This window comes from Terrapene carolina, unplaced genomic scaffold (assembly GCF_002925995.2).
Source record: "Terrapene carolina triunguis isolate 2854851 unplaced genomic scaffold, T_m_triunguis-2.0 Scaffold189, whole genome shotgun sequence".
In the NCBI taxonomy this organism is placed as follows: Eukaryota; Metazoa; Chordata; order Testudines; family Emydidae; genus Terrapene; species Terrapene triunguis.
The window spans coordinates 15,304,592-15,325,904 of NW_020664540.1; the positions used below are offsets into that span (position 1 = coordinate 15,304,592).

Consider the following 21,313-nt stretch of genomic DNA (forward strand, 5'->3'; position numbering starts at 1 on the left):
CAGTTCCAGCAAAGAGACACGATCTAGATTTTCCTCACATCCTCCTCCAATCATGTGCCCGCAACTGCCCCATCAATGGGGCTGTCAGTGGGTCTCAGCTCCCCTAGAAGTCAGTGACTAGCAGTAGAGTTAAGCCAATAGCGGCAGTTTTTTAAAATCCCCACCCACCATCCTTCAGCGAATGATGCATAGATTCATCGCTGTATTACCTGGATTGAGCTGATCATAGTGCTAAGGGCAAACACAGTGGCTGAATCCCGCAGAGTCGACTGGCTGTCAAACGTCCCCTGCGTGTCCATCAGTAGCACTGCAACCTGCAGAGCAGAGAGGTCGGAATTAGTGCTCTGCGCCCAATGGAGCTTTTCAATCAAATCGCTCTCCAGTGCCAAACCGTGGTGGAGAAAACCAAGACATGACTACACCATCTTGCTGGCTGTCTCACTACACACACCTCGGGCTTGGAAGAAATGAAGCACACTGGAACGGAGAGGGAAACACAATCCCCAGTGACTTCTGATCTCCCGATGGCTCCAGGTTATGAAGAGAACACAACTAACTAAGCTTCATTAATTCCAGCCCAAAGAGGGATGGGCCTTCATTTTGGGAGGAACTTTTTAAAGCCATTTCCTGTAGCCATGGATGTGTTGTCTTAATAATCCCATTCATTTCATATCTCAGGAGCCAAATATGGCAGCATGCCCACACACAATATAGGGTCCAATCCAATGCCCACAGACACTTCCCACTGACTTCTCTGGGTGTTGGATTGGGCCTCTAGTGAGTGAAGATGTGCCATTCTCCAGCCAGTCCTACAAGAGAGCAGCAGTATTGTGCAAGGGACCTGGACCCAAGAATCATAAGAACGTAAGAACGGCCATACTGGGTCAGACCGACAGTGGCCAATACCAGGTGCCCCAGAGGGAATGAAAAGAACAGGTAAAAATCAAGTGATCCATCCCCTGTCGCCCATTCCCAGCTTCTGGCAAACAGAGACTAGTGACACTATCCCTGCCCATCCTGGCTAATAGCCACTGATGGACCTATCCTCCATGAACTTATCTAGTTCTTTTTTTGAACCCCATTATAGTCTTGGCCTTCACAACATCCTCGGGCAAAGAGTTCCACAGGTTGACTGCGTTGTGTGAAGAAATACTTCCTTTTGTTTGTTTTAAACCTACTGCCTATTAATTTCAGTTGGTGACCCCTAGTTCTGGTGTTATGAGAAGGAGTAAATAACACTTCCTTATACTTATACCCCCTGATACTTAACACTTCCTTATTTACTTTCTCCACACCAGTCATGATTTTATAGACCTCTATCATATCCCCCCTTTGTTTTCTCTTTTCCAAGCTGAAAAGTCCCCGTTTTATTAATCTGTTCCATACCCCTAATCATTTTTGTTGCCCTTTTCTGAACCTTTTCCAATGCCAATATATCTTTTTTGAGATGGGGCCACCACATCTGCATCCCTATTCAAGGTGTGGGTTTATATAGAGGCAAGAGGATATTTTCGGTCTTATTATCTATCCCTTTCTTAATGATTCCCAACATTCTATTTGCTTTTTTGACCAGCCATGGGACTCCTGAAAGGAGTAGAGATATAGCGTGTAACAGAGATTGTTCTTGCTCTTTGGATAGAGACTTAGATATTGTAGCAATGGGTGCATTAGACATTGCTGAGATCTAAGGGATATGGCGTCAAAGATCATCTAAAGGGATCAGGGCCGGCTCCAGGCACCAGCTTAACAAGCAGGTGCTTGGGGCGGCCAAGGGAGAGGGGCGGCATGTGCGGCAATTCGGGGGCGGCAGGTCCCTCACTCCCTCTAGGAGCAAAGGACCTGCCGCTGAACTGCCGCCACCGATCGCGGCTTTTTTGTTTCCTTTTTTCCCCCAAATGCCGCCGCCGGTCACGATTGCGATCGCGGCTTTTTTTTTTTTTTTTTTTTGCGTGGAGCGGCAGAAATGCTGGAGCCAGCCCTGAAAGGGATGCTTATCTAGGAAAAAACAGAGCAGCCATGTTAGAGCTCGGGGTAGGGGAACCCAAAGGCAGCCCCCGAACAAAGGGATGTGCTGGCACCGGGCACCCCGCATACCTTTTTACCGTCCGGTTTGTCCACAAGAAAGAGTTCACTCCATATCTGAATGCCAGTCGTCTCCCGCTCAGACCCTCCTCGCCACGAGAAGCCCGTCAGTGGTTCGTTGTAATCGCCGAGCCAGTCAATGGTTTCCTGGGAGTGGGGAGAGAATGCATCACCACAGCCCGCGCCCCTGGGTTCTTTTCTCACCTGCGCTGCCTCCATCCCACGGTTATTCACACCAGTGGTTTCCTAGCAGGAAGCAAAGACTTCACAGCCTCCCCATTCAGTTCTTTTGATCAGCTGGACATGAAGAGGCATCTGAAGGATGGGCCCAAATCCAGGAGCCCCTCCCCAGTCACTGTGACAAAGTGGTGGCCCTCAAGGATTGCATGCTTGGTGCTGATCCATGCCATGTCCAGTCGGAACCCAAACTGGGAAGAACTCAGATCCACCTGTTCTGAAATCACAGGCCCCTGGCACCTGAGCTAACAAAGACTCTCCAACGGCAGTACGGTACTGACGGCATGCCCCTGAGCAGTACTGATTCTGTCCAGTAGAGGACAGTGGTACACTTACACCATAGCAAGTATACAACAGGACTTATGAAAACTAAGGGCCAGATTGTCCACGACGCCCCATTCGAGGTCAGGCACAAGGGAGCTGCAGGGAGTCAGCTATGGATCCCTGCTCAAGCACCAGCCGACCCCGAAGGAATTTAGAACAGCTGAGGTGCTGCTCTAACTTACACCATTCCTCCTTGGGCTCATGGTGATGGCTGTGCTCTTCCCCTACTTGCAGTCCCCTACCTCAGACCCATCTTCCAGGAGGTCCTACTTGCTCTACTCCCCCATCCAACAGGCTGTGTCCCCCTGCTCATATCCCTAAAGACTCGCACTACCAGGGCAAGAGTATGGAGAAAGTGGAAGTTGGCACAGGGCCGGGCAGCCTGAGGTCCCTTGGCAGCCGCCAGCGGAGGGCAATGCCGCACAGCGTTCTCTGCTCAACACAGCGCAGCTTGAGGCCCTGCCGGCTGCATCAAAGGAACCTGCACCGCCCATCAGGGAGCATGCACTGGGATTGCACCAGCCCTCTAGTTAGGGAGGGGTACCAGCCTTCCAGAAAAATGCCTCATCGGCTGGGAGCCCAGACTACCATGGAGCTCAGATCTGGATATAGACCTGAATCCAAACTGCCCCACTGTCACGGGGAATTCAAATCCCAGCGGGGGCCCATTATAGAGGGCAGCCCAAGTGCCCCCAAAGTGAATCCAGGCTTCTGGCTCAGACCCTGCTCCAGTTTGCATGGGAGGGAGGTGTCATACCAGAGCAATGAGAAACCCTGCACAGCGAGCCACACCACGACTCCAGGACGGCACAAGGAGGCGTTAGTTACATCATGGCTGTACTTGTACCTTGTTGTACATGTATCTCAGCATGAAGTCCATCAGGAACGATTTTCCTTTCCTGAAAGCTCCAGCGACAGACACAGCAACTACCTCTTTATCTCTCACGGCCTCCGAGAGCAGAATGCGGTTCAGCGCGGCCTCGTCCAGCTCAAAGGAATGGTCATCTTTCACAATGAGCACCTGGACTGGCCCCGCCTTCTTCACAGCTTCCTCCTCTTCAGAGCTCCACTCGTAATTCTTTTCTGAAAAGCCACCTTGTAAAAATAAACAAATAAATAAATAAAAACCCAAGAGCTGGTACCAACATGTTCAGAAATTAAACGGTGTTTCATTGGCTAGAGATAGGGCCCTACCAAATTCACGGTCCATTTTGGTCAATTTCGCGATCATAGAATTTTAAAAATCATAAATTTCATGATTTCAGCTATTTAAATCTGAAATTTCACAGTGTTGTAATTGTAGGGGTCCTGACCCAAAAAGGAGTTGGGGGAGGGGCGCATTGTTGTAAGGGAGGTTGTGGAACTGCTCCCCTTACTTCTGCGCTGCTGCTGGCGGTGACACTGCCTTCAGAGCTGGGCAGCTGGAGAGCGGCAGTTGCTGGCTGGGAGCTCAGGTCTGAAAGCAGAGCCACCGACAACAGCAACATAGAAGTAAGGGTGGCATGGTATGGTATTGCCAACCTTACTTATCCACTGCTGCTGGCAGGGTACTGCCTTCAGAGCTGGGTGCCTGGCCAACAGCCGCCGCTCTCCAGTTGCCCAGCTCTGAGGCAGTGCAGAAATAAGGGTGGCAATACTGCAACCCCCCTAAAATAACCTTGTGACCCCCCTGCAAGTCCCTTTTGGCCAGGACCCCCAATTTGAGGAACGCTGGTCTTCCCCATGAAATCTGTATAGTATTGGGTAAAAGCACACAAAAGACCAGATTTCACGGGGGGAGACCAGATTTTACGGTCCGTGACACGTTTTTCATGGCCATGAATTTGGTAGGGCCCTATTTATAAAAGATGCCAGGATGGGGCCAATACACTTTTGCCAGGCTTGCCAAATACCGAATACCACTCCTGAAATCTCCTCCGGTACCGTTAGGAACACAGCTGCTCAGACGTGACGTAAATTCTGATCAAAGCCACCCAGTGCTGCTCTTCTGTAATGAAATTCAGCCCTGGGCAGAATGCCCTTGGCAAAGTACATGCATCACTTCAGTCTCTGTGGTGGGGGTGTATTACACCTTTAAGGGACAGTCTGGGTGCAATCAGGAGGAAGCCTAGAAATAGGAACTGTGCCAGCCGGGGTCGGTTTGGAGGTCTTCTTAAAGGGAACATGTTTTTTGTTAGTGTGGTTTTTGGTCTCCCCTTCTCAGATCCTGGACACTCCCACTTCGGTCTCTGAAACAGCAGGACTTACGTGGTGCACGGGCCTTGTGTATAGAGGTGAATTTCATCTGTACTGCCGAGCTCTGAGCACCAGCCAGCCTTGCAACATTGCACCATCCTTCTGGGGTTAACAACCCACTGGAGAGATGGAGAATTGATGAGGCCAGTCATGCTGCAGCCAAGGCGCTCAACAGCAGCCATGGGCACTCACCGTTTCTGGGCAGGCTCGATAAATGGCAGCACGCCAACTACACCGTCCCCATGATTCTCCAAGACAATGGCATTAAGATAATACAAGCTTTTAACGTTCAGCTCGGGATGCTCTGCACACGCCCAGCAGTTATGGGGAAGACAGCACTATCAGGACAGCCATCCGCAGAGAACACGGCCATGGCGAGATGGAAGCTTATCGGCCACTCCTCTTTCACCATCCACAGGCTGCTCTTCATAGAAAGAAAACTGGGGTGATTGCCACAGTCCTCCGCTCACCTCCGGCCACGTAAATTCTCCTGGATATCAGGGAAGGACCCTGTGAGCCAAATGTCCTTCCAGACCTCTCTGAGAAGTTCGTGGTTAAGGTTGTATGGGCTGTTCTAATGCCCTTGCGTCAAGAATTTTAAACATGGTGGCCTAAAGTTAGGCTCCTAGTCCCCACTTAGGTGCCTATAAAAGTGGCCTGATTTTCAAAAGTGCTCAGCTCCCATTGATTTCAAAGGAAAGGAGCTACATTCTACACATGCTTAAAGATGGTCTGGAAAAGGCAGAAAAAAAATCTTCTTGTGCTTCTTTATAAAGAAGGCCTAAAAGGCTGTCTTGTTTCCATCCCCAGCCCCCACTTCTTTTGTGCCTTAGATATAAATAAAAAATAAATAAATGACTGCCTTGAAAGGAGTACTGCAGAACAGGATCGGGGGGCTGTAGTGGATCACAAACTAAAAATGAGTCAACAATGGAACACTGTTGCAAAAAAAGCGACCATCATTCTGGGATGTATTAGCAGGAGTGTTGTTAGCAAGACACAAGAAGTAATTCTTCCGCTCTACTCTGTGCTGATAAGGGCTCAGCTGGAGTATTGTGTCCAGTGCTGGGCACAACGCTTTGGGAAAGATGTGGACAAACTGGAGAAAGTCCAGAGAAGAGCAACAAAAATGATTAAAGATCTAGAAAACATGACCTCTGAGGGAAGATTGAAAAAATTGGGTTTGTTTAGTCTAGAGAAGAGAAGACTGAGGAGGGACATGATAACAGTCATCAAGTACGTAAAAGGTTGTTATAAAGACGAAGGTGATAAATTGTTCTCCTTAACCACTCAGGACAAGACAAGGAGTAATGGGCTTAAATTGCAGCAAGGGAGATTCAGATAAAACATTAGGAAAAGCTTCCTAACTGTCAAGGTGGCTAAGCACTGGAATAAATTGCCTAGGGAGGTTGTGGAATCCCGTCATTGGAGGTTTTTAAGAGCAGGTTAGACAAACACCTGTCAGGGATGGTCTAAACCATGATTTGGGGACTTCAGTAACTCAGCCAGAGGTTAGGGGTCTATTTTAGGAGTGGGTGAGGTTCTGTGGCCTGCAACGTGCAGGAGGTCAGACTAGATGATCATGATGGTCCCTTCTGGCCTAAAAATCAATGAGTCCAAGGTACCCTCTTTGTTTTGTGTTTGTGGATTTGTTTCTTTTGTTTGGCGGTGGAGTGCTCCTTGGGCCTGCCGCAGGCCTACCTTGATAACATTGATAAATAAACCCAGAGAGGGAGACAAAGGGTATGTCTACACTACCCGCCAGATCGGTGGGTAGTGATCGATCTATCGGGGATCGATTTATCGCATCTAGTGTAGACGCGATAAAATTGATCCCCGATCACTCTGCCGTCAACTACGGAACTCCACCGCAGCGAGAGGCGGAAGCGGAGTCGACGGGGGAGCGGCAGCGGTCGACTCGCCGCCGTCCTCACAGCCAGGTCAATCGACCTAAGATACTCCAATTTCAGCTACGTGAAGTTGCGTATCTTAGGTTGACACCCCCAGCCCCCCTCAATGTAGACCTAGCCAAACACTCTCCGGAGTGGGGCTAATTTACTCCAGGCCCTGTCACACCAGAGGGGGAAATGCTAAGCCCAGCGACGGAGGAGGTGCCTTGCCACAGAAGCTGCAGCTCAGACAACTGACTGACCTTGTCAGTAACTGGCCCAGAGTTACGAATTGTGGGACCCCAAGCTGACAAGGAATGAGCTGCCTCCCCTTCTAGTCCTGGGGGTACTGGGTTACAAATTTCCCCCTGTCCAATCCTACCGCTGGAATAGGGATTGGGCCCAAAGTATCTCCTCCTCCCTTGAGTCCAACTGCTAGAAAGAGGGTGGTAAATAGCTTCCTTCCTTTGTGGAAATTCCCACTGAAAATTGCGGCTTGTTGCTATGGGTTTCATACGGCAGCTAGGTCCTGGAACAAAGAAACAGTGTATAACTGGGCTATGGTTCTTGGTTTCCAGTAGAAACCAGCAGAGTCCAGATGAAGCATTCTAAACAGGGATTTCCTCTAGGGTCCCCTGATCCAGGAGCTGTGAACGGGGAAGATCAAGCGGTCACTTGCCGCCTTCTCCTTCTCCCTTCTCTCTAGCACCAGGTGTCAGAGTGATCCTCCAGCCCATGTGGATACTTCAGCAGTGCCAGCCCAAACAGCATGGAAACACCTAGGGAAGTGTGCAGAGCTTTCCTTTGCATATCTTCTGAATAGCAGGGACAATGTACAGTTTCTACTAAGGTGTGAAGAGCTGCCTGGGTTGATTTTCCATTGTTCTGTAGATATGAGTACAGAAAGGACATTATATCAGGTGCTTCTCTGTGCAAATTTCAGCTGTAACACACTGTTCCTATCACCTAAAAGATAAAACTGTAAGTACTTCCTTGTTTATTGAGAACCCTAGAGAACTCCCTTCACCTGTTCGCTGAAGGATACTGGTTATTTACTGGATCGGTGAGTCAAATGTTATTTTGTAGGCTGGTTTTGTGTGGCTAGAAATCACACAATTTTTAACTGGCATAGACCAGTTTCCAAGAACTCATAGATCAACCAACACAAAACTCATTTCTGGCAGTAACAGAAACAGAAACAGAAAGGAAAGAGAGCCGAGTTTCCTGAAAGGCACTTTTGTTTTTGCTGCTGTCCAAGCTAAGAAGTGGGTTGTAGCCCACGAAAGCTTATGCTCTAATAAATTTGTTAGTCTCTAAGGTGCCACAAGTACTCCTGTTCTTTTTGTCCAAGCTAAACTCTTCTCTCTGTGCTATGGGTCAGCCTCTCGCTGGCCACCCTTGCAACTGCCAGGGCCGGCTCCAGGCACCAGGCAACCAAGCTGGTGCTTGGGGTGGCACCTGGAGGGGGGCGGCGCGGCGCTCTGGCCGCGGGGGGGAGAGCCGAGCCCCCGCCGGGGCTCGCCGCCCTCCTCCCAGGGCTCCGGCCGCCCTCCCCTCCGGCGCCCTCCCCCCGGCCGCCGGGGGGAGAGCGAAGCCCCCGCCGGGGCTCACCGCCCTCCCCCCGGGGCTCCGGCCGCCCTCCCCCCCCCCGGCGCCCTCCCCCCGGTAGCTGGAGGCTTTTTTACCTGGGGCAGCAAAAAAGCCAGAGCCGGCCCTGGCAACTGCATCACTTGTCAAGCTGTTCATTAGTCAACTGCCAGGACTTACTTCCCCTTTCTTGTTAATAGTCTAATTACCGTTGATGTGACTAACACAAGCTCCTCCAAAGCAAGGTGCTAGTCAGGCCTGATTTCTCAGAGGGTCACTTAATATGGGAAGATGAAGGAGATGAGACTTAAGCAGAGTCATATTTATGATGTCAGCTGAGAGATGCAGCCTGCAAGCAAGATATCTGGTTCACCTAATCAGCCCATAGAATTATTGTAAATCTAAGGGAAAAAATAAGATCCATTTTCAGTTGTGATAGGAACGTCTACAAACTAAAATAAACTAAAATGCAACATGCTCCATATTCCTCCGAAATGCTGATACACAGCTGCAAATGCGGTGTCTGCAGCCGAGAAAACTAGATAAATTGTGTATCGCTGTGGCAAAAGCTTGGCATATGCATGCAGCTATGAGAGATCATCTTATAGAAATGGGTCTTTGGAAAGCAGTCAAACATAATCAATTCAGCATTGTTTGTTTCTTTGGAAAGAGCCTCGCCCTGCAGCCCGTACTGACAGGAACAGTCTCAGTAGAGATCGGTCCTGTGAGTAAAGGTTCCAAGGTCAGGCTCTTAGAAAACCAATTTGTGCACGTCTGCTCTGCAAGCGCTACTCACATGCGTGCTTGCCTGCATGACTACGCCCTTCCTCACAGAAGTAAGAGTTTGCAGGACTGGGCCTTTTGCCTTTGGAACCTAATTAGCAAAATTTGAGGTCGGCCCATGGATTGAACCATGCAAATAAGCAAAAGTGGAGGGGGAAACCTTTAGTGAACCACTTCATCAGTCTGTCTTTATCCCTCTGAACTCAAACATGAAACTACTGCATCATGTTGCTCATCAGGCCGGGTCTTTCCCAGGACTAGTTTGAATCCTGCCCAGTTCAGTAGCGATGACGGTTCGGAGTCCTCTTTGAAACTGTCTTTATCCAGACTGTCTACATTGCGAAACCACCACCGTGTCACTAAGAATGGCCTCACCAGACAGGCCTAAAACTGAATGGGCACGGGGAGCAAAATTAAACTCTTCCCCCTAGGTGTGATCCCTCCAAGAGCCTTCTGGAGAGGACTTCAGGCTCTAGGGCTAGGTCTACACTACCCGCCTGAATCGGCGGGTAGAAATCGACCTCTCGGGGATCGATTTATCGCCTCCCGTCAGGACGCGACAATTGATCCCCGAATCGACGCTCTTACTCCACCAGCGAAGGTGGGAGTAAGAGCCGTCGACGGGAAGCCGCGGAGGTCGATTTTGCCGCCGTCCTCACAGCGGGGTAAGTCGGCTGCAATACGTCGAATTCAGCTACGCTATTCGCGTAGCTGAATTTGCGTATCTTAAATCGACACCCCCCCCCGTAGTGAAGACGTAGGACAGGGAGTCTGGCCTTTACAAACGACATTAACCAAGGGAGCTTACTCAAACTTGGCATATCCCCATTTTAACCGCACGTGTTTTACTCAGCCCTGCTGCTGCTGCCGGTGTTCTACTCACTCTGCTCATGCTGAACTAACACAAAACAAGCCAACCAGTCAGCTACTGTAATGTGAGTCCTCAAGGGCTTCGTTCTGAGTGTATGGCAGAGCGGAGTGGTAGCAGAAATCTCATGTCCTGTTCCTTCCTGGTTGGAAGTTTAAGCAAAATGGTGAAAATGAAGCATAATGTGGGGGGAGGAGGGAGAAAAAGGGATTTTCTAGCATAATGGAGTGTATTGATCCTGCTCCAAGTGTTGAGTAGTTGAAGGACCACAGCAGCATCCCTTAAGTTCAGGGGTTGTCAGGGGTGTGTGATCTGGACAGCTCAGGTGCTCAGTTCCCTCAGGGAGGGGGATGCGGTGAGGTGGGCGTGAAAGTCGCAAAGGACTGGCTGGTAAACCTCTCTTTCTGACAGTCTCAAGCTTTGGTTGCACAAAGCGTTCCTGCTTGGTTTTCATTCCACATCCTGGTTGAAGGAGGCCTTCAGAGTTTTGTTTAAACCCCTGAGGGTGGGTCTGACAGGGTGGCTTGCCCCCTGGGCTGGAAAGCATGGGATGAGGCCAACCCTGATTAAAGATGAGCCCCACCTTAGTGGGATCAGGAAATTCCCTATAAAGGGCAGCCGGTGGCTGTAGAAAGTGGGGGATTGCCCACAAAAATGGAGGCCTACAGACCGATTGCTCTTACGTCCTGTCTGGGTAAAATCATGGCAAGAATGGTGAGTGAATGATTGGTTGCCTGTTTGAAAACAATGGCATTCTAGGTGCAGAGTGATTTCAGGAGAGGAAGATGCACCATCGGCTGTATTGTTAAATTGGAAACTGAAATACAAAGAAGAATGAGACACAAAGATTTTGTGATAGCTGTCTTTCTAGATATTGAAAAAGCATATGACATGCCATGGAGGGAAAGCTTATTGCACAAAGTAGATACAATATGGATAAGGGGAAGAATGTATGGATGGATTAGAGAATTTTGGAGTACAAGGACCATACAAGATGGGAAAGTTATGCCAAATATATATAGTATTAAAAATGGCACACTTCAGGGAAGTGTTATCAGCCCAACCTTCTTTAACATTATGATAAATGATCTTCCAAAACAAATAAGTGCTGGGTAAGTGCCACTCTGTTGGCAGGTGATTGTGGTCTGTGGATTAGGAACAGGAATACTGAGGTGGCAGAAAAGAGAATTGAGAAAGCATTATGAGTGACTTCAGACTGGGGAAGTGCCGAGGGTTTCAAGTTCTCCATTACTAAAATAAAAAGAATTGACCTTTACAAAAGGGAACATAGGCACTGACTCCTTGGGTGCTGGAGCACCCACAGGGAAAAAATGGTGGGTGCTGAGCACCCACTGGCAGCCGCGCTATCAGCGCCTCCCCCACCCCCGCCAGTGCCTCCCACCCACCAGGGCCAGCTGACCCCCCCAAATATAAGGAGAGAACACACACACCCTCAGCAGGGCTGATGCTAACACCCTTCATAGCCCAGAACGGGGCTACCATAGAGACTCAGGCAAGAGGAACTGATTGGCCGCCCCGCCAGATAGAGCGAACCCTGTGCAACACTCCACCTGACCAAAGGGGGCGCTGTCGTAACAGCACGCCAGCCCACAGCAACCTATAGCACACAATTCTAGAACTCTGCATGCCGTTCGACTTAAAATGTGCATGCAGCTGTTGAAAGATCAGGAAAAGCTAAACAAAGTCAAAACTTCGAGTCATGGGAAAATTAGTAATGGATGGGAAGCCACTTGTCTGAGTGTGGATTTGGATTTATTTTACAAACTGACGTGTAAAAAGGAGACAACAGCTATAAAAAATGAAGTGTACCAGCATATAGATGAACAGTGAAGTCATCTTTGTCAAATATATACAGACGGGTCCAAAAAAGAAAAAAAATAGGAAGAGTAGGGACAGCATATTGTCTACCAAAATTAGGAATTAGCACATCTAAAAGAATATCTGGTTCTGTAGCTGTCACGACAGCAGAACTAGTAGCAATAATTAAACTGGATCTAGGCTGGATCACCAGCCATGGTGGCCATTTTTTCAGGCTCGCTATCAGAACTTATGGCAATAAAAAAAGAGTGTCTCTGTATGTAAAAGTGATTGAATCAATGAAATTACATTTCGAATAACAGAGTTAGTACAGATGGGGATACAAGTAGCATGAGCCTGGATCCCAGCACATATCAGGATAACAGGGAACAAACTGGCAGACAAAGCAACTAAAAGCCCTATGAGAAATGGAAGGATTGACACAGAAATACCCTTGAGTGAACAAGAACCCCAAAGCCTAGTACAGAAAAATGTAAAGGAAGAATGGCAAAAAATTTGGATCAGTGAAAAAAAGAGGAAGAAGATTGACAACAGGATTGCCTGTCCTACCTGAGTTCCAAAAGGTGTGGTTACATAGTCACTTGGCATTCAGCGTGCTGGTGCACGAATCCCGTCCCTGAGCCTCGCTCAACCATGCGTGGCCACCATATTTGCCTGTTTCACTATACACTGCTTAGATGCCAAAAACAGATGTGCGATGGTTTAACATCTGTGATCCTACACAATCTAGTCTCTGTCGATATTAACTGCCATTGTTCAGCCTGTGTCGCTCAAACACTGGGAACGCACATTCTGTGACACAACAGAACCCTGATAGTATTTGAAACCACAGTAGCAAGTTGTAGGATACATTCTACTCAAGCAATACCCATGACTAGGTACACATTGCCCTTCTCATTTTAGAGATGTGTATGGTGCCAATGGTGATGTCTTTAAAGTCTTGTCGCCAGAAAGTGCAGGAAAGCAGATCTCCCTCCTAGGAGGCAGTGAGAGGGCTCTGCCACTTGTTAACGGGCACGAGCTAGGCTACTTTTCAGCAATCTCTCAAAACCAATTTCAGAAATCAGCATTGGCCTTGGCTCTGAAAGGGCTGTGGCCACTCCCGTATCTTGTTTCAAAATAAGAGACAATGCCAGTGGTTTCCACTACAAGGCAGAAAGAGAGGACTTTATTAGCACCCACTGCTATCAAAGGAACCCCACTGAAACAGAGAGCTAATACAGGAGGGGCACCTAAGCTAAGCATGGTAGTGGGTAGTGTCTTGTTGAGGTGCAAATGCTGGGGATATTAATTGGAATCCATGTCTCAGCTTCAGTGGTGGATTAATGTGGGCCCATGCCCAGGGGCCTCAGCCAATTTTGGGGGCACCAGGAGCGCCGGAACTGTGGCCCCACACCCTGCTCCTACTTTTTCCCCTGGGGCCCTGCCTCATGGCCAGGTTGGAAACTGAAGCCGGGTCAGTGCTGCCCAGGAAGCTCAGGTCACTGTGGGAAGCCCTGGACCCTCTACCTACCATTGAAATCCACATCCAACAATCACAGCTCTACAAAGGTTGTCTCCTGCCCAGTAATTCCCTGGCAGGCCCTAGGTCTTCTCCCTCTCTCTGCGACTTGAAGTCTTTAGATCACAATCTGGAGACTTCAACAGCAGAGCTAAGGGAAAGTGGGGGGGTCAGCTTTTGTGGCCTGCATCATGCGGGGGGTCAGACTAGATGACCATATTGGTCCCTTCTGACCTTAAAGTCTATGAGTCTATGAGTCTATGAGTCTAAACCTCCATAGTCCTCTGGTTTTAATTGATTTGTTTACCTTTTTGTTGTTACAATACCTTCCCACCTGCTGAAGATAAACCAGATCTCTTGGTAAATGTGCCAGGAAATCCCATGAGATGGCACGAAAGGCCAGTATGCCATTTTAAGTAAATATGTACTTGTAAAAAACAACAAAGAGTCTTGTTGCACCTAACAGATGTATTGGAGCATAAGCTTTCGTGGGTGAATACTCAGACACATGTTGCTTTCTACAGATCCAGACTAACACGGCTACCCCTCTGATATGTATTTGTAATGGTTGTTTTGTTTGAAAATATATTTTACTGGTTTGACGGATCTTAATGTACTCTCTGGAGTCATTACTCTGTTGGGGAAATTTGTGATTAGCTACTTTATGACTGTTACACCAAAGCCTCTATGAAATGCATACATTTCTCAAGCATGCTATACTAGGCTAAGAACTGCCATGTCTTTTTTAAAAGGAGTATGTGCAGCAAGGATTTCCAAAAGGAAATAGCACGGGGCTAACTCCTCCCTCATAGGGGAGACGCCCACAAAGCGAGCAAGAAGCTCTGCTGGAATTCCCACAGCCGTTTTCGAGGCTCGGCCAGCCCCACGGAGCGGGGGGCGCGGGGCAGCACCCTGCACCACAAGAGACCAGATCCTCAGACAGCTGCCACAGCTAGAGCTGGAGCTGGAATAATTTTCACCAGCTGCCCCAATCTCTCCAGATCCAAGTGGCTCTTGAAGGTGAATCAATGGACCTTCAGCGCCTCTGTCCTGCTGCTTCCCAGCAGTCTGCCACGCTACCACTGGCTGACTCACCCCACAGCTGTGGAAGGGCCCAGGACTATTAATGCTGCCACTGATACCTGTGGGCTCAGCAGAGGATGACACAGTAGAATGTAGCTGCTTCCATGTGCCACTCCCACCCCCTCCCCCAAATCATGCAGAGAGCAAGGGGAGGAGCTTCTATGGGTCAGGGGATGATGCCATGAATTCCAGCTCCCCACCCCCACCACTGGGCCAATCCAATGGACCTAGGACCCTTCCAATAGAAGCAGAGGTTCTGATCTAGCCCTTGGTTATTTTTAATGTCATCAAATTCTGGTTGAATTCTTGGCCAAATGTTCCTGCCCCAACACGCACCGCTGGAGCTGCACAGTAATAACAACAACAAGGCGCAAGAACCAACATTGTCAAGAGTGCCTGCTAACTCTGAGTGCCCGACGTTAGAGGTGTTGCCAACTCTTGCAGTTTTACTGTGTCTCTCGTTGTGGTGGGGTATACAAACCCCACTCTGGGTCTGAAGAAGTTGAAAGGCAATACTGGGCCCAAGTAGCCCTGCCTCTCCGGGCTTGCCCAGCATGCTCCAGTTGGAGGAGCTGGTTCAAAGGAGCTCAGAAGCCCAGGCTACAGGCGAGACAGACCTTCCCTGGAAAGCCTGGCAGAAGGTGGAGCCTGAGAGTGGACCACAGAGCAGGTAAGGCCCCCAGGCAGAGCCTTCTCCACACGCACACACCACTTCCCCTTTCGGGTGGAGAAGGTCCTGCGACGGGGCCCTGCTCACTTGGACTTTTTTGTTACAGCATTGACTGCCTGGGTTATAGGGGCCACACCCCAAACTGAAGGAGCACATAGGTAAGGAATAGCCCAGGGCTGTGTACTTAGACTCTCTGAAGGGAGGGCCCTGCTGGTGTTGCTTCCCACAGGTCCTTGGATGGGACCCAGTGGAGATAGAGGATCTGGGGGTTCCCCTACCATGTCCCCTTTAATGGCAAAGGCCCTGATGTGGGTGGAAGCCAAAACAGTCCTGGCCTAAGGCTGGGAACCAGGCATCTCTACCGCTCTGACAGAGAGACAAGGGGCTGGAGGTCAGGTGCGCTAGCTGCTAGACTGCCTGGCCCACCAAGCACCCACTTGCAATATTTGGTGTTTTTCTTAAAGCTGTTGCTGCTGGAATCGAGAGATTGCCTGTGAATCTCAGCTTTCTTTGTGCAGGGGGGGGAGGGGGAGTAGGTTTCTATCCATCATTGTTGCAGGGAAATGCTTGAACATGTGACCTGAATGCTCCCCTAAAGGGTCAGAAGCCAGAAGGTGAAGAAAAATAACTCAATATTTATTACTTTGGCTTAAAAGATCATAAAACGTTTTAAAGGTGATTTTTGAAAGCTTGGGTCAGCATTTGAGACACCTTGAAGGGGATTAATTTTCAGTGGGTGGGTGTGCTCAACACTTTCTGAAAATCAAACCCTGTTAAGTATCAGAGGGGTAGCCGTGTTAGTCTGGATCTGTAAAAAGCGACAAAGAATCCTGTGGCACCTTACAGACTAACAGACGTATTGGAGCACGCGTCTGACGAAGTGGGTATTCACCCACGAAAGCTTATGCTCCAATATGTCTGTTAGTCTATAAGGTGCCATAGGACTCTTTGTCGCTTTTTACAGACCCTGTGAAGGGCTCTCAAAATCACAAGTCCATGTCCATTTTGAAAATCTTGGCCATGATGCCTGAACCTGCTTGTCCCTTTCATAGTTATAAACACTGAATTATTTCAATATGGGCCTTTCTTATTCCAGTGGACCACAATATAAAGCAGGCAGAACTGAATCCTTTATATATGTTCCGATCTGTGTTTTTTTTTTTTAAATTTATTTATTTAATGAGTGCATTATAAGCCTCTACCGGCAGAGATTTCTAATGACTTTACCCTAGTGGCAGGCAGCATTGCTGAACATATGCAAATGAAAACTACAAAAGATTTCAAAAGAAGGATGTGTAACCTCTGTAACACTCAAATCAAGCTTGCTGAGTTTTACAGAACCAATCAGGGCTCAGACTAGCAGTCCTTATTTAGGCACAACCAGGGACTGTATTCTGTTACTTAAAGAAAAAATCTGTAAGCTATTTATATATACAGCACTTTCTTAAGGGTGAAATTCACCCTATAGCAGACAGCAATTTTGAGGTCTATCCACCACTTAACACTATATGATCAAGCGACCCATAAGCTTTGTCTTGGCCCTCTGCCCAGGGTAAATTTCACCCTTAGTGAAAGCATTATGTTGAGATGTGTGGTCAGGGGTACATGTATGTTACAGGAAGCCAGCTTTGATAGCAAACGAGAGGCAATTCTTTTGGGTTCCGCAGAATTGTTTTCCTAAAATTGTTCTTTAATCTCTTAAATGAACAGATTTTTACCAAGAGACAAGAAGGGAAGGTTTATACCAAGCAGTTAGCTGGGGAATTATCAGTCATGACAAAGAGGAGCTAACTAGAACAAAGTTTATGCTATTTAAAAATCATGTTCTTTTTTTTAGTACATCTAAGCACATTTTAAACACAGCCAGAAGCTTTCAGCAGAGCCCCAGTCTTCTGCCTTGGCACTGGAGGAGCCATTACAAAGAGTGATATGACTACACAATATTGCAGCCGCTCACACAGTCAAAGAACATCACGAGGGCGGGGGACAGGTCGCAGTTTTTATTGCTTAAATGTACATTTTTATTTCAGGGACCTTCTTCTAATAAAAAGCACCAGCATTTAACACTCTACGTTATGCCGGCAATATCCGCATGCAAGGCTGAGTGTGCGCGAAATCATAGTCTAGGAATATACCAACCTCTGTGGGTCTCTTAGGCTGTGATTTTGATCTGTCACTGTAATGCAGCAAAAGATGACTGATCTAGGGTGACCAGATGTCCCAATTTTATAGGGACAGTCCCGATACTTGGGGCTTTTTCTTATATAGGCTTATTACCCCCCACCTTCTGTCCCGATTTTTCACACTTGCTGTCTGGTCACCGTAGACTGATCCCATTTCTACAACAAAGATCCCTTTAGATTCATAAATGGTCCTGGGTACTTTCCAACTTCTGAGACCCCAGCTAAGGCCTTGATTCTGCAAAATGCTTGAGCATGAGCCTAAGTCACATTTACTTCAATGGAACTTATGAACGTGCTCACAGTTCAGCACGTATTTAATGGATTTTCTGGAGTGAGGCTTTTCTTAAGAATCTGATATATTATTTAACTGTATTTAATTCTGTTCATTCCGTTGAATGTTCTTTTCACTCCATTGCCATCAGCGAAAAGAACATATGGAAATAACGTATCTTTTTGTGCAATCAAAACCCCCCACCCCCAGCCAGAGCCCTCACTCCCCGGCACCCCAACCCTCTGCCCCAGCCCTGAGCCCCTCCCACACTCCGAACCCCTCGGCCCCACCCTTGCCACACATCACCTCCATATTGGTGCACATAACAAAATTCATTCCGCACATGGATGTAAAATATTAGCGGGAACATTGGTAGAGTGAGGGTCCCGATACCTACCCTGAAACTAGAGTTAAACCAATGATTGATTTGATGGACTTTGCCCGTTTTTGTCCCCAAGCTGTCTGCAAACCAGATGACTAAATCCTCCATTTGTATACATTACTCAAATGGAAACCAGTTTCTTCAGCAAATAATTCCCGAGCTTCTAGTTCACTGGAATGGGAAATATTATAATTTGTGTCTCTAACCAATACAGCACTTCTCACCCAGCTGTGCCTCACAGGAACTTGCCAAAGATCAGACGCCACTAGCACTGAGTAGCTTTCAGGTAGGTGAGAAGTTCTGTTCTCCAGCAGCATTAAACAATGGCAAGGGAACTCTCCGTGAAAATCCTCAAGACATCGCTCTGGAGGTGAACAAACAGGGCTCAGTCATGAGCCCAGCTACACAAGGAAGGAACGGGGTGTGAGGAGGCGTCTCCTTTACTCTCCTGTGCAGGGTCGTGAATGGCCAACCCTTGCTTGAGGGGGAAAGCAGCAGCTGCCAGCTATTCCTCCTCCAGCACAGGGGGGCTTGACTCCGCCCCACCAATGCACTCCGCCATCAGCTGAACCAGCACTGGGGGAGACAGAGGGGAAGGAAGCTGCTCTCAGCAAAGGGTATTCTGCCCCCCTTGGACCCAGTCAGCAGCAGTCACTAAATGATTTCCCTCCCTGATCACAGTTCAGTCCCGGCCCCGTTCCCGTGGCAGGGCAGCTAGACTGGAAAGTGCCAATCCAACCCTAATGATCAATCTCCAGATTTTCTGATACCACAGAGACAGCTGCATGCCCCAGCAGGGTGAAAACTCTCCCTTGCTAAGTGCCCTAGAGCTGTAAAAATCCGCACAGGAAGAATCTCTCAAATGCCATGAGAAAGCACAGGGCACACGCCCCCTGCCTTCTTCACAGCCTGTAGGACAAGATGGAAGATAGGGATTCTTGTCCTACAGGATGTGAAGAAGGCAGGGGGAGATGAGGTGACGTTCCCAGGCAGCAGAGGGATTGAGGGAAAGTGCTGGGTCTTATCACAACCCAGAAGCAGCTGGAAAGGGTTCCCTGAGCATGATCCGGTGACCCCCTGCCTAAAAAGAGAGGAGGGGAGACTACCATGGAGAAGGCTGGACCAAGGGTGAGTCTCGGGAGGGTTAAATGAAGCTCACAGATTCTCTCTAGACTGGCCTGATAACTGGTGTCCCATGCTGAGAACAAGCCCTGTTGGTTAAGGCAGACCGGGAAGAGGAGAGCCCAGAGAACCAGCCCTTCTGTAAAACTGGCCAGAGAGGAGAAGCGATTCCTCAGCATGTGCCCCTCTGTAAAGAGGGATGACAGTGCATTAAAATGGTGTGTGGCATTAGTGCCTATTGAAAGGTGCAGGACTGCCAGCCTGGCTAGGGTGCTCCTATCCATCCCCAGAACAGCTGGACCATCAGGGCCAGGCTCCTGACCCTGACCCCTCACAGGGCCTTGTCTCTGGGCTACAGGGACCACGCCAAGAGATCAGGGAGCTCAGTATTCACGTCTAATTATTTGCCTCTCGGCTGAGAGTGCCATGCCATCCAAGGGGCTAGCTAGGTCCAGGTGGGTGGCTCTGTGACCCGGCCACCCGGAACTGTACTGAGATCACCGGAGTCTTTTCACAGAGGCCACTGAACACCTGTCAGTTGGGAACAGCTTCCAGCCACTGGCCACCAGATCGAAATAGGTGACCTAGATCCGAAAGGTGCCCCTCACCAACCTTCACGCTCCACATACGGACACTCCCCTCTGCACACAGATCTCCATACCCCGCAGAAGGGAGAGTCAGCCCCCTCTACAGCACTATCCTACAACCCCCTGGGCACCCCCCGGGAAGGGATGGAGGCTGGGAGGGAGTAAAAGAAACAGCCTCTGACCCCAGGGAGATTCCCCCAAAACTGTAGGCCCTGGAACCTATTCTGCAGCGGGGTGGGGCTTCCCCAGATCACAGGGATTCCTCCACCCCAGCCCCCTGGCACAGGACCGGAGGAGCTGGACCCTAGAGAGGGAAAACCCCATAGCGGCCTCCTTGCACCTAGCACTTTGCACCAGCCCCGCACCTGAAGGATACCTCAATCTGCAGTTTCCTTTGCAGGCAGCTGAGTTAGGGAGATCCCCATTGCAGAGGCCGGTGAGGCGTGGCAGGAAGACGAAAGGCCTGATTTCGGGAGGGGCTGGGCACCAGCAGCGCCCATTGACTTCAGCTGGAGGGGCGGGTGCCTGCTCAGCATTTCTGCAAATCAGGCGGGAGGGTCAGAAATGCCCCCCTGTGCGAAGGCCAGTGCACCAGGGACACCCGCCAACCAGAGCTGGTGGGGGGATGTGAGCAGGGCCAGCAAGAGGGATGCAGCCCCCAGTGACCTGCCCCAGAGCACAGAAGGCCAGAGCTAGGTGACAGCTGCAGCCTCCTCGCTGCCCAGGGCTCGGGCTGCCCCTCTCAAACCACCTGCCCCCAGCCCCCTTCTCCGCCAGGCAGGAGCCCGGGGGGAAAGAAGGGCCAGGTGGGTGGCTCTGTCACCCGGCCACCCACCCGCCGGTAGCAGCTCTCGGAGCAGGCGGGGGCCACAGCAGAGCGGGAGGGGGCAGGAGTGTAAGGGGACCCCCCCCCCCAGCCAAGCCCCCTTGTGCCTTCACTGCGCACGCAGCCCCCTCGCCGCAGCCCGGCCTGAGCGCCGGGGAACAAAGCCGAGCCCTGCCCGCCGCGCCTCCCCCGCAGCCGGCCCCGGCTCCCCGCGCTTCCCCGGCCAGGGCGACCCCCGGGGGCGGATGGAGCCTGCGCCCGGCCGCGCCAGCCGCGCCAGCCCCGGGTGCTGTCCAAATGCTGGCGGGGCGGGGCGGGCCCGGCCGGGGATCGGGGCCGCTCGGGCTGAGCCGCCCCCCTGCACCCCCCCCCCGCCCGCCGCCTACCCCAGCTGTTCCTCTCCGCGCGGCTCCTGGCCATGGCTCCGGCTGCTGCCCTCGGGAGGCTCCGGGCGGGCGGGCTGCGGCGCCGCGTCTGAGCGAGCGGCAGGAGGCGGCGCCGGGCGGGAGCGCGGGGACTGAGCGCCGGCTCCGCGCAGCGCGCACACCCCGGGCACACCCCCTGCACCCTCACTGCACACCCCAGCACATGCACTGCACACCCACTGCACACCCCCGAGCACATCCACTGCACACACACTGCAACAACCCCTGCACCCTCACTGCACCCCCAGGCACACCCCGTACAGCCCTCACTGCATACCTACTGCACCCCCAGACACACCCCCTGCACACCCCCTGCACCCTCACTGCACACCCCAGCACATGCACTGCACACACACTGCAACACCCCATACACACCCACTGCACACCCCGAGCACATCCACTGCACACACACTGCAACA

General features: G+C 50.3%; 1 protein-coding gene across 3 annotated transcripts in view; it reads right to left on the reverse strand.

The window, feature by feature from the left end:
- Positions 1 to 20,931, reverse strand: part of ATL1 (atlastin GTPase 1) — a 50,355-nt gene extending 29,424 nt beyond the window's left edge. For 2 of the 3 annotated variants that reach the window (XM_026654282.2, XM_026654280.2), the window contains exons 1-4: positions 20,856 to 20,931; positions 3,491 to 3,738; positions 2,095 to 2,229; positions 210 to 314 (exon numbers count right to left, since the gene is read on the reverse strand). In XM_026654282.2, coding sequence (XP_026510067.1) covers positions 210 to 314; positions 2,095 to 2,229; positions 3,491 to 3,738; positions 20,856 to 20,889 — 522 coding nt within the window. In that variant the 5' untranslated portion in view covers positions 20,890 to 20,931. The remainder of the gene's footprint in view (positions 1 to 209; positions 315 to 2,094; positions 2,230 to 3,490; positions 3,739 to 20,855) is intronic. The other variant, XM_026654283.2, reaches the window with a different exon arrangement.
- Positions 20,932 to 21,313: the final 382 nt, after the last annotated feature.